At 46.5% G+C, this 12,659-nt stretch overlaps 1 protein-coding gene across 1 annotated transcript in view; it reads left to right on the forward strand.

Annotated features, from left to right (window-relative positions):
• Positions 1–12,659, forward strand: part of RFTN1 (raftlin, lipid raft linker 1) — a 186,843-nt gene that overhangs the window by 91,209 nt on the left and 82,975 nt on the right. Inside the window, exon 4 of the mRNA XM_033133101.1 lies at positions 4,729–4,837. Coding sequence (XP_032988992.1) covers positions 4,729–4,837 — 109 coding nt within the window. The remainder of the gene's footprint in view (positions 1–4,728; positions 4,838–12,659) is intronic.

Consider the following 12,659-nt stretch of genomic DNA (forward strand, 5'->3'; position numbering starts at 1 on the left):
CCCGCACTCCCCACCACTGCTACGCTGCCGCCACCCACTTTGAGCTGCCATCATCGCCGGCCCGCAGCACTGAGTTAGTCTCTTCACTGCCTCCCTCCTGCCAGAGGGCTCCTTTTAAAGTAAATCAGATCATGTAACTTCTCTGTTCAACACCTTCCAAGGGCTTCCCTTGTCATTCTGAGTAAAAGCCACTGTCTTTATCATGGCCTGCAAGGTGTGCCGTATTGAGCTCCCCAGTGGCTCTCTGACTCGTCTCCTCTTCCTCCTCTCTGTCCTTTGTTCGCTGAGCTCCAACCACAGGGCCTCAGGTTCAGGCCTGTGCGGTAGCTCTTCCATCTGCCTGGAAGCTCTTGTCCCGGATCTCAGCATGGCCAACTCCCTCACCTCCCATAGATCTTTATTCCAAATGTCACCTTCTCAGTGAGGCTGCCCTGATCTCTCTCATTAAAACTGAAGTTTCCCCTCCCCACTCCTGATTCTTCTTACTTGCTCTGTTTGTTTGTTTGCCTTTTTTGCTTACCACCATTGGAAACAGTCTGCTATATACTCGTGAATGTGCCTCCACGAGATTGTAAGTTCCATGAGGGCAGAGATTTTGTCTCTTCTGTCTGTAGATATACGCCAAAGCTTAGTGTCTGGTACATAATAGCAGTGTGGTCACTATTTATTGAGTGAATAATTATGAACTGTGAAGAAAGTGTGCTGGGAAGGGAAAGAAGGCAGTTACAGATGACAGTAATAGATTAGCCGCAGCTAATAGGTGTTGAGCCCCGATCTCATGTCATGCCCTGTGTGAAGTGCGTTACAGGCTTTTGTCTTATTTATCCTTACAGTGATGTTAAGAGATAGCTACTCATAATAGTCCCATTTAACAGTGAAAAAAACCGAGGCACAGGAAGTTTAAATGAATTGTCCAAAGACACACAGCTGGTAAGTGACCCACCTCTAGTTAGCTATGGAACGTGTAGCCTCAGGCTAATAAATCTAGAGGAAATTTTGGAGTTGAGGCAGGACAGAGATGGGAAGCATATGTCACTGTGCTTCTCAGAGTGCCTGCCCTTCGTCTCAGAGTATTTGGTGTTAATTTCCAGGTAAGAGAGGCTTTGACTAGTAGTTAATCCTACATCTCCAGAAATGCATTGTGTGTCCCTCCTTATCCTGGTTAAAACTCAGAGCTCTCTGTCCTTTTCAGAAGTGGAAGCCATCTGGGCTTCAGGCCAGGAGAAGTTTGGTAGTTTTCCATATTTTTTTTCCAGGATGACACAAGGACAGAGACTTGGAGGAAACATAATTGGTGTTTCCCTCCCACCCCAGGACGGTGGTGAATGCCTGCTCAGCTGAGCATTTCGGCTTACTGCTTCTTCCTTAAGAACTTGATTGCCTGCAGAATATCTGTTCCCTCGTGTTGTGTTCCCTCAGAGGCCAGGCCACCGTCCCTGGAGCCACTTCCTAGAGGATGTCTGCTTCTCTGGGCCAGGGTGTCCCTTGCCCTCAGGGTATAGAACACTCATTGCCAGTCAGCGGCAGCTCTCAGGTGTCTGATTGGATCTTATGAGCCTGGGCCTAGACCTGGCCACCAGGGAGTGGCCTGTTATGAATATGAACCTGTCATGTCGTCCTCCTCAGCAACGGCTATTAGTTTTCTATGCTCTGGAATAACTTATCATAAACTTAGTGGCTCAAAACAACATACATTTATTATCTCAGAGTTTCTGTCACTTATCTGGATTCTCTGCTTCAGGTGGCATCAGGCTGCATTATAGGTGTTGGCTGGGCCTGCGGTCTCATCAGAGGCTCGACTGGGCAAAGATCTGCCTCTGTGCTCCCTCAGGTTGTTGGCAGAATTCATGTCTTTGCAGTTGTAATGCTGAGGTTCCTGTTTCTTGCTGACTGTTGGCCAGGGGCTGCCCACAGTTCCTTGCCTCATGCCCTCTCACAGCACGGCAGCTGACCCCTTCAGAGTCAGCAAGGGGAGTCTCTAGCTCCAGTCTGTTAAGACAGAATCTTACAGCATAACACAATCACGAAAGTGACATCCTAATCCCCTTTGCCATGTTCTGTTAATTGGAAGCAAGTCACCGGTCCTGCCCTCACTCAAGGGGAGGGACTACAAAGGCATGAATGCCAGGAGATGGGCATCATTCGGCCGGGGCACAGCAACCATGTTTACCACCACCTCCCGATGCTGAGGGGCCCAGAAGCTCCCTCTGGTAGCCCTACAGGCAACCTCTGCTTGTGGCTTTGACGCTGTTTTTCACAAGGTTAGTGGCAGGGAAAGAGTTTCTGGGTGACTTCTGTGTGACCCAGCTCTGGCCAGCTCCCTCAAAGAGTGCTGTGACTTCCAAGCTTGGGCAGCCAGCATCTGTCCTCAGAGGATTCAGGGGTCTTTGCGGCCTCCTCCCCCTGCAACCATTCTTCAGTGTTACAATCCTTGTGTTTCAAATTGCAGAGGTAATTCCTGAGGCAAAGGGAGTCTTATTAGTATTGCTCATCAGTTCCACCAATATGTGTTGGATTTGCTTTTCCAAGAGACCATATGCAGAGATGCGATTTTTTTTCATGTTTCATCCAGAAAATTTGTAATAATGCTGATATTTGTTTATCTTTTGTACTTCTTTCAGTTCCGACGTAACTGAGTTAATTATCTGTCGAAATGAACCAGAGCTGCCTTTCTTCTTATAGAATTGCTTGTTTCAGCACCAAAGGTGGTAGTTATTAGATCCTGTACCAATCTGGACTGTGAGTTACTTACAGACAGACTCTTCTTCCCTGCGTTCAGTTCGTGGGTGTTTTACTGAGTAAATACAGTGTTGACTTACTTTAAATGATGACTGTTTTTCAACTTCATCATTTAAAATCTCGGTGGGTATTTATAAATGACCTCATACAGCCTGATATTGTTAGTCTTCATTGTGGTGGAGCAGCTGGGGTGTCACATCTTAGAACTCTTCTCCTCCCACGTCTGTCTTTGTTGTTTGAGACCCCACACAAAACATAAGACAGTATGTCATGACCAAGTCTTCTCTTTCAAAAGTCTTCTGCTTTAGTTCCTCTTAGTATGTGTTTTGTTGGGAATGGTGGGGGGAAGAGAATGTTGGAGGGAGGGGGGGGGTGGGGAATGAAAGCAGGAATCTAGTCTCTGATGATGTTTTAAGGCAAGAAGGCTGGGGTGCAGAATTAGTTTATTCTTCTGGAATTAGTTTATCCCAGTTTGACCAGTTTGGAATGAGTTTGTTCTTTTGCATTTCAAAAGTATGTGCCTTTGTCCCTACTCCTGAAAGGATATGTTAGAAGGAAAAATCAAAATCAAAATATGCTGTTGATGTTTGCTTACCCAATCACAGTTGCACGCCTAGGGAACACCAAATCATCTTTAATATTTTCACTTTTGAATTTTATGTAAATCATGCCCAGATAATTAATGGTAGCATAAATTGATTTGAATGCTATTTTAGAAATCATTTTAAAAGTGTTATAGCAAATATGCATTCAGAAACTATTTCTTTTTTCTTTTCTTTTTTTGGTGGGATATACGTGTCTCAGGAGTTCAGTGTGGAAGTGCCCACTTTAAAAGTTTTCTGGCCACACCTGCTCTCACTGGGGCTGGCAGGGTTCTCTCCTCATAAGTGGCCTTGCTCAGCCGCTCCACCAGTAGAGAGTGGCTGTGCATGTGGTGTGAGCCCTGGACGGAGCCTGGGCCTTGGTCTCTAAGTGCCACTCCCCATGAAGGGAGAATGTGTTCTGTCACCCCTTCACTACAGTCCCACTTCCTGTTGCTTACACCTGCTTGGGCCAAGGAATCACCTTCAATTTCTGGCTCCCATGTGGCTTCCAGAAGTTCCTAAGTCCCAAGTTAGTGTCACCCAGGAGCCCCTCAAAGGAATGACTGAAGTGGTGGAATGTCCTAGGGACCACTTGCCTCTGGTTTTCCTGAGTGTGTACGGTAGTGTATCACGTGCATGTCTGTATGGTGGGGATGGAGACGCAGCCCCACCACCGGTGTGGGGAGACGGCGGGGCACGCTGGACACCTCTGCACTGACCGGAGGATGGAAGGTGTTTACCTCAGACACCCACGCTTCTCCCAGAATTTCTGCGTTAGTTGCCTCATAGTGTTTTTTTTTTTTAATGTATCTTTAATTTTGATAGAAACTGCCAGATTTCCCTCTGTAGACACTGAACCCTTTAAAAGTCTCTTAAATATTGTTTTTAAACTTTCTAAGCGATAACTACATTCGCTTCAGAAAAAGTGAAAAAAAGTAGAGCTAATGCTAAAATCACTTTGGATCACCACTACCTCCCCTAATCCCAGCATCCGCACAGACCCTCTTCAGCCACCAGAGGTAAATGTGGCTATTGGTTTGATGTGTGTGTCTTACTAGTTCTTTGTCTGTGCCTTGGAAGATATAAACCAATGGGAAATATATATTACTGGAGTGTGTGTGTGTCTGTGTGTGTGTGTGTGTGTGTGTGTGTGTGTGTGTGTCTGTGTAGGCCATATTGTGCTAAACCCATCATTCTAGAATGATGTGTTTTACTTGATGATATGTTTGGGAGGTCTTTCCATGATGTAGATCTCTTCATATTACTTGAGTTGTTTACTATAAATTATTTTTCAGCAGTGCCTTTTGGCTTTTACTTTCAGGAAATAATTGGGGTTTTATTAACTACCTACACTTTTTTTTTTATATATTGTGCAGTCTTAATCTTTGTTTGTTTTCCTCTCCAGATCTCAGAAAACTGATCTTCACAACGAAGGCTACACCTTGGAATTAGACTGCTGTTCCTCCTTAGTTCACCTGACGGACAAACAAATCATCCCAGAGTTCATTAAGAAGGTGAGGCCTGCAGTCAGGATATAATTGAACAGATTGGCAGAGCACTCCCCTGAGAGAGCAGGCAAGGGGCTGGCTTAGGGCAGGTCAGCCACACTCCCTGGGCTGGGCTGGAGCCAGGGCCTCCTCTGACCTGGGCCTTTGAGCGACCCCACCGAGATGCAGCCCCCTCCCACACGTTACTAGGCTGAAGTTGAGTCTGGAACAAGGTGGCTAGTGGGATCCTGGCCCTTGTCTTTTAAGGCTGGAGTGACTGTAATAGCTGACAGGCCTGCAGACCCACTGCCACCTTCCCTCTCAAATCCTTAAGGTGGTGTGAACCTTCCAGATCCTACCTTCTACTCATCCTGTGGGTCTTCATTGCCACAAATTACCCACCTTTCTTAGTGTGGGACATAGCAGAGTCCTGTGGCCACTGGCTTGTGATTATACCAAGGAAAGTTGCCTAGTTGCACAGGATTCATTCTCTGCCCAGAAATGTGTCTGGTTTTGAACTCTTCATGCCATATGAGGCTTGCCACCTAATTGCAGCAGCCACAAGAGTTTCAATATGATGACATTTACTGCAGAAGGAACACTCTTGCCTAAATGAGGCCTGAATTCATTACTTAATGCTTATCTTGTTCTCCCTTACCTAGTCTTCCATAAGAATTGACAATTCTCTATCCCGTAGAGGTGATGAAGATTTGTTTAAGATCCAGTGAGTCACCTAGTGAATTCATTAATAAATATGTGGGTGGTCACCGTTGGGCCAGAAATAGTCCTAGGTGACAGGATACAGAGAACAATGCCCTCTTCTCCTCACCACAGGCAGGTAAATCCTGAAGGAGTGTGATGAGCTTTCCCAGGAGGGAAGCAGGGGGCTGAGGAGCAAGTGACATGGTGTGTTCTGGGTATCCGGGAGGTGCCTCAAGCTGAGACAGAAAGGATGAGAAGGTGTTATCTGGTAATGAGGCTGGGCTGGGGCAGGTTGGGGAGTGAGGGGAATCAAAAGATCAGAGGAGCTTTGAGGTTGGGGAGTGAAGGGAATCAAAAGATCACAGGAGCTGAGGAGAAGAGGGAACGCGAAGTGTGGGAGAAGGGGCCAGGACTCAGATGTAACAGCGGTGGGAGGCTGTGGAGAGAAATCTTGCAACAGAGTCAAATAATTAGATCGTCCCTTTAAACACCTAGTGATTCTTTTGTTGCTGTTGTTGTTGTTGTTGTTCTCTTCCTGCCTCCTTCCCTTCAACATTTATTGAGTGTTCAAGCTTTACAAGGCCCTGGGAATAACCACTCATGTATGGTGGGGGCCAAGACTGGAGACGAGGAATCAGATGATCTCTTAGGTCAGAATTTCTGGTAATTTTATTAGGACAATGGAGACTCTTTCTACTCTGGTAAAATTCAGATCATTACTTAAGAAATGGGGAAATGGCAATTTTTGTTCAGACATGCATGAGCCTGCGAGCACGATTGTTTGTATAACTTACATAGCTGTCTGTATAAATAGGGCCATCTTCTCTGGATTACTACAAATAAAATGTTCTAATAAACTTGTGAAGGGACATCCTGGAGGTGGAATTTAACCCATGTTCTGAGTACTGGGGAAAACATAGTTTTCGAGATGGTTTTATGATTAAGACTCAGACGCTTGGGATATTTGAGGGTGAGATGAGGGCATAGGCTCTGGCCGAACTATCAAATATGCTCTTTTAAGAAACAAATGGTTGGTTTGGTGCTTTTGTCTTAACCAAACCTGGTCATCGTGTGGCTGACCCATCGCCTCCCGCCCATGTCAGTCCTTAAGGACACAGCAGCCTGAGTAGTGGGCACTCAGAGACCGTGTGTCTGTCATGTCCAAAGTGTAGGTGGACGTCTGTCCAGCAGAGGAGATAGCCTCAAAGTTATGGTTTGTATGCCCTGAAGGACAAGCCGGTTTTGTATTTATGTTTTACTCTTATCCCGTTTTCCCCCCACTGATTATGTGTGAGTGTGTACCTCGTATCTGATGGTTTGTTCAATAATTAGTTACATCAGTCATTGATACCTTCTCACTGTGTATGTATAAGAATTCTGTTTTTAACATTTTAAAAATTGTACACTTTCTTTAAAGCCCATGGTGCCATCCTGTACCTGCCGTACCCTGGTTTTCCAATAAAAATTGTTGGGTCTACACAGACAAGACAACTTGCACACTAAGGCAGCCCTGAGATTTCTGACCCGGCGTTTGTCCCAAAATGTGTACCCCAGAATCTCTCGCCTCTGTTCATCTCCACAGAGAGGTGGTTCATGGTCACGCTCAGCAGGATGGAAGTCCAGTTTCCTGCCTTGGGGAACCCAGGTGTGCTGAGGCTACCCTGCCATTTGCCCCTGCACTGTCGTGGCTGAGGGCTGGACCTGGACATATCCAGCATTCCTGCCTCTCAGTGCTGGCTCTGGCTTAGTTTCTAGGCTCGTGGCCATGACAACCAGAAAAAGATGAACACGTTGATGGGACTGGGCCCCCTTCCCTCTGCTCCTCTTTTCTATTGTTGGACAGGATTTCTGGAGAAAACACCACCTCTGTGTGCTAAGAGCCGGGGGGAGCCGAATCCCCCTCTGTAGGGTCAACAGCTATTCCAGCTGATGGCAGAATTTTACACACGTGTAAATTTTTCTGTCATCACACAGGTAGAAGACCCCCGGAGCTTCCTGGGAAGAAATATACTAAAATCCATTTGTGTTTTTTCAGTGACTAGCTTGGTCCCTACGTATCTATAGAGTGGTGCACTTGTTAATTGCCATTCATTTAGGCCAAGATGAAGCTGTGTCACTGGCGGCTACAGCTTGCAGTCATTGCTTTTAATCTGGGTCATTATTTTGTGTGAAATAATGGCTCCTGTTCCTATGACAAGTAGATCTGTCTTTCGATGAGATGATAATTAACGCATTTTGTCATTGTAACATCATGCAGGATAAGCTCATATTCTTCTCTGCATATTAGAATTGAACTCACAGTGATTAGAAATTTTGTTTCTTAAGAACAATGCCCCAGTATTACTTTTCCACCAAATGTTGTAAATTAGAACCTTTGGATAGAGAACATGGATAGAAGGAGGGTAAGGCGATTTCATTATTTTTCACAATTAGGAAAAATAAAGTCGTTTGTATCGGTGTCATGTAAAATTAGCTGAAGATGCCATAATTTCCCGCCCCTCTCCATCATGATTTTCCACAGAGGACGAAGGGAGATGTATAAAGATTCTCTGTTCCTTTCAATGTGGTGTCATGATTTCTCTGCACACTTTGGCTGGTCAAATTAAATCTGGGCTACTGAATTTTGTTTTTCCCTCTTGTATCCTGCTGTGCTCCATCCAACTGGTCCTTTATGTAAATTATTTATTGTGGACCACAGAACATTTAAAATTCTGTTTTGTAGGCAGACTTGGAGTGTTTTCCAAGTCCTAGAACCAAATGCTCGAGGGACGGAGCGTTGTGAGGCAGTGGGAGAGCGATAGTGCCACCTCTGTTCCTGACGAAGGTTCAGCCTTCCTGGTACTTCCAAAGCCTGTCCTTACGTGCCTGCTGGATTTGTGGGGACCCCTTGGGATTTCCTATTCTTTAGAGTTCCCAGAGGATTGTAAAGGAGACAAAGTAATATAGAATGAAGAGCCTACATTTTCATCTTCAAATTACTTTACATTCTTCAGAGCATCTTGGGAAAGTGCTGATATGTTTAGAAAGCACTTTAAAGTTTTCAGTCATTGCACAGGGTTCCTGGTTTGTGCTTCACAATAATTCCATTTAAGAGACCACAGTGGCAGCAGTGTCTCCCTTCTAGACAGGAGGAAGCTCGGCTCAGACGAGACGAGGACTGTGCCCAGAGGCTGGGACAGCTAAATGATGGAGCCTAGGTCTGTCCTTCGATGCGGAGGCACCAGTGGGCAGTAACGGGACTTGGGCAGAGCGGGACGGTTCTGTAGCCAGGTGGCCAGGGGAAGGTTTTGGAGAGATGTCTAGAATGAGGGCTCTGAAAAGTGAGAGATGGACACTTGTAGAGAGGGAGGGGCGAGGTGGCCAGTACTATTCCTGGTGTGGACAGGAACATGGGAAGAAGGGTCAAGGTGGAGAAAGAGATAAGTCCTGCTTGGCTGGAGTGTAAGACGAACAAAGGGAAGAGGAAGCCTGTTCTGCCCAGGGTTCTTTGGATTACATGAAACAGAGCCCTACTCAAACCAGGGTTGACTACAAAGACGAAGGCGGCTTGGAGCCCTAGACTCCAGGGGCAGGAATTACCCTGAGTCAGGAATATAGAAAAGCATTAAAAAAAAAAAATTCTCTGGCTGTATTAATGCTGCTGGCCCCATATTTAAGTATCTGTAGGTTTATTTGAATTTTAAATGGGATTTTACTCCACAAAGGGATTCCTTCTGTGTGCCAGGCAACCTTGTGCTAAAGGGCTTTACGTGCACTGTATTCTTCACCCTCATCTCACCCCTCTGAAAGGCTTATCCCCATTTTACAGGTGAAGAAACTGAGGCACAGAGAAGCTATGCACTTTGCCCAAAGTTGCACCTGTGAAAGGCACAATTAGGATTTGAACCCACCCTGTCTGACCCAGAGGCCACATGCGTGACCACTGTGCCATTCTCTCTTCCGCACAGCTCTCAGGGACTCAGTGGGGCTCTCCCAGCCAGAAGGCCGTGTTGGGCATGGGAGGTAGATGGGTGCGACTGTGTCTGGTACATGGGGACAGATTTGGGAGCACCTTCCAGGCCTCCCCTCAGTGAAGACTGGGTCTCCAGGCCCTGTTGCCCAGAGGAGAAGGCCACACTGTATGCCATCGTCCAGGTGAGATGCAGCCTTTGCCCTCAGGCCCTCAGCTCTGAGCTGTGTTCCTTAGATCCCCTCCCTTTTACACTGGAGAGGTGGCACTGACTTACATGGGCTACTTAGAACTAGGTTTGTCTCACACTGGACCACGGAGCCTTTAGGATGAAGACAGCTGAGGGGAGGGGAGGCTGACCCCTGCCTTACCCTGTGGGGGGACAACATATGGTCAGAAACTCAGGGCTGGCTTAAACTAGATTCATTGCCCTTCAGAAAACCAAATGATGCTGCTTATACTTTGACTTCTAAAGAAAGGAACGCAACAGATTTTTTTTAAATGTCAGTGGCTCCTTTTAATGAAACAAACTATCCTAAATCCCCAGGATTATGAAACTTTGCTGTGGTATAAAAATGACTCATCATTGATTTCTGGCTGATTGTTGAGTATTCAGAGCCTCATTTCTACAAGTGCAGTGCAGAATCCAATTTTAATTAGTGCAAATTCAGAGTGAAAGGAAAATGATGGTAAAAAGGCTTCCCCTTCCTCGTTGTACCCCATCTACCCCCAAACCAGGAGAACCGTGCTATTTTAAAAAGGCAAATCCGGTGCGAGGCGAGTGGGAAGAGGGAAGGCAAAATGACCTGCGATTCCAGCAATGAGTGTGCCCTCCTTGTGGAAGAACGAGAGCTGGGGGCTGGGCAGAGAAGAGGCTGAGGGTGAGAAGTGGGAGGGGGGATGTCCTGTTCACTGTCGTGTCTCCAGAAGTGAATAAATATTTGTTAATGAACAAATTAAAAGAGGAATGCAGAGGAAGAATCGTTAAGATGCATCACAGAAGGAGAGAGAGGCACCTAAGACGACCCTCAGGTGACTTAAATGTGAGGTGCAGGGAACGCAGCATGAGGAGCCATTTGGGGCAGAGCAATAATGAAATTGGTGACGGACCTGTGGGAACTGAGGGGCCAGTGGGACCCTCAAGGGAACATTCCAGAAGGCAGTTGTGGTTGTTGGGCTAGAGCTCAGGGGGGGTCTAAGAATGGAGATTTGGGTGTCTGAGGTGCAGACTCAGAGGCCCGCAGGGGCCAGGCAAATAATGACGGTGAGAAAGTGGTTCAGGTGGTCGTCTGGGTGACACATGCCTATCTCAAGGGGACATCTACTACTTAGCATGCACTCATTGTTGTCTGGTGGAAATATGGACCTTCTGTTGTGTGGCTGACTAGTTGGCTTGCTTTGTTTAGGAGAAGTTGATAATGTTTTTTTTTATTTTCTTATTGCAAAGTCTCTTGGTTTTTCAACGTAAGCAGGTAGATCGATTTAAAAAACTGCAAGATCTCAGATTATCTGTGACGAAGGAGCAGGTTTTGTTTGTTTTGTTTGCCAATCCATTAAGGAGTGATACTTTAGTAAAATGCAATAAAAACATAGTCGCGACGTTGAATAGCTAGACGAGTGCCTAAATGCTTAGTCTACCTTTTTGTACCTGTCTTGTCCTGGACTGTTAACAAAAAGTTCGTGGACCAGCAGTGGGCCGAGGACCACACTTTGAGTAGCCACTGGTCGAGGTGGCAAAGTTAGGGGACAAGATGAACTCATGATGTTGAGAACTCACCTGTGCTTGCAAAGGGCAAAGAGGCAAGCACTGTGGCCAGGGCTCTGGGGAGGATCCTGAGAAGGAGGAAAAGAACGTTTTATGAAGCAGGGAGAAGAAGCATGATATTACAGAATCTGGGGGAAGAGACTAGAGAAGAGTACAAAAGTAGGAAAGAGGTCCAGTTGGAACCTGGTGGGCAGGTGGCCCACCGGGTTCCACCACTGGAAGCCACTGATAAATCTTGCAAGAGCAATTTGCATGGGGTGGAACAGGCAGAGGCCTCCCTAGCATGGGTTTAAAAGTAAATAAGTTTAGAAGGAGAGAGAGAGTGATGGCTAAGACAGGGTACAAGTAAAAGGAAGTTTTGTTTGTTATAAATAGGAGATTGGAGCATCTTTGAAAGCTGAGCGATACCAGTAGAAAGGGGAAAGTTAATAGACGTCAGAGGTGATCAAAGGTGGAGGCAGGTCTGGGGTGGGGTGAGTCCACAGAATAGCCATCAGCTGTGCACATAGACTGGTCACCCTTTCCCTTAGGAGGTGGAATGCTTATAAGCTTAAATGTTCATAGTGGGAGGAAAAACTGTGAGAGCGGCTGCCTGGAGGCCTCTGTTTTCTTACAAAGTTCTTCTCCCGCCCCAGCCTCTCTTGATCTTCTGTCCTCCTGCTATTTTTGTTGGCCTGAGATCTTACTGTTCTGTCCAGGGAGGTTAGTTGCTGTTAATTTGAGCCTGAGGAGAGGGAGGGAGTCATATGCTTGTCTTGCTCACTCACTAAAAATGAGACAAATTCTTGTGCTTCATTTTCTTCCCCTGCCTGAATCCAAGAGCCAGTACCAGTGGGCTGGGGTTCATTAGTGTTTTTTTTAAAAGAGATCTTTGGGGACTCCTATGCAGTCGTGTCTGCAGATCCTTAGTGAGCCAGCACAGGTAATATCCCTGGTCACGTGAGGCTTACAGTCTAGCTGAGGACACCGACACAAAGCAGATAGTCATGTGATGGAGGTATAATCACAAACAGGTGTTCTGGAGTAGAAGAGGCGAGGGGCCCTGACCCTGGCTGTCAGTGAGAGGAGAGAGTGGTCCATGAAGAACGGTATTTGCACTGAGATCTGAGGGGTAAACAGGTGAGGGAAAAGTGGAGGGAATGGGAACTGGAAGAGTGTAGACAAAGGCCATGGGGTGGGAGGGAGCATGTTTGCTTGGAAGAACAGGAAGGAGGCCGTTGTGACTTGATTGCAGAAAACGGAGGGTTGACAGCTGTGAAGTGAGGCTGGAGAGTTAGTCAGGGCTCACGAGTGCAGGGCCTGCAGGCCAGGCTTGGGATTTGGGTCTTTATGTCAAATGCAGTGGAAAGCCATTGGAGGGCTTTGAGGAGGAGCTGGAGAATGATACCCAATTTATACTTTGGAAAGATCAGAATGGCTACAGGGTGGAGACT

The sequence above is a fragment of the Rhinolophus ferrumequinum genome, chromosome 17 (assembly GCF_004115265.2).
Source record: "Rhinolophus ferrumequinum isolate MPI-CBG mRhiFer1 chromosome 17, mRhiFer1_v1.p, whole genome shotgun sequence".
NCBI lineage: Eukaryota > Metazoa > Chordata > Mammalia > Chiroptera > Rhinolophidae > Rhinolophus > Rhinolophus ferrumequinum.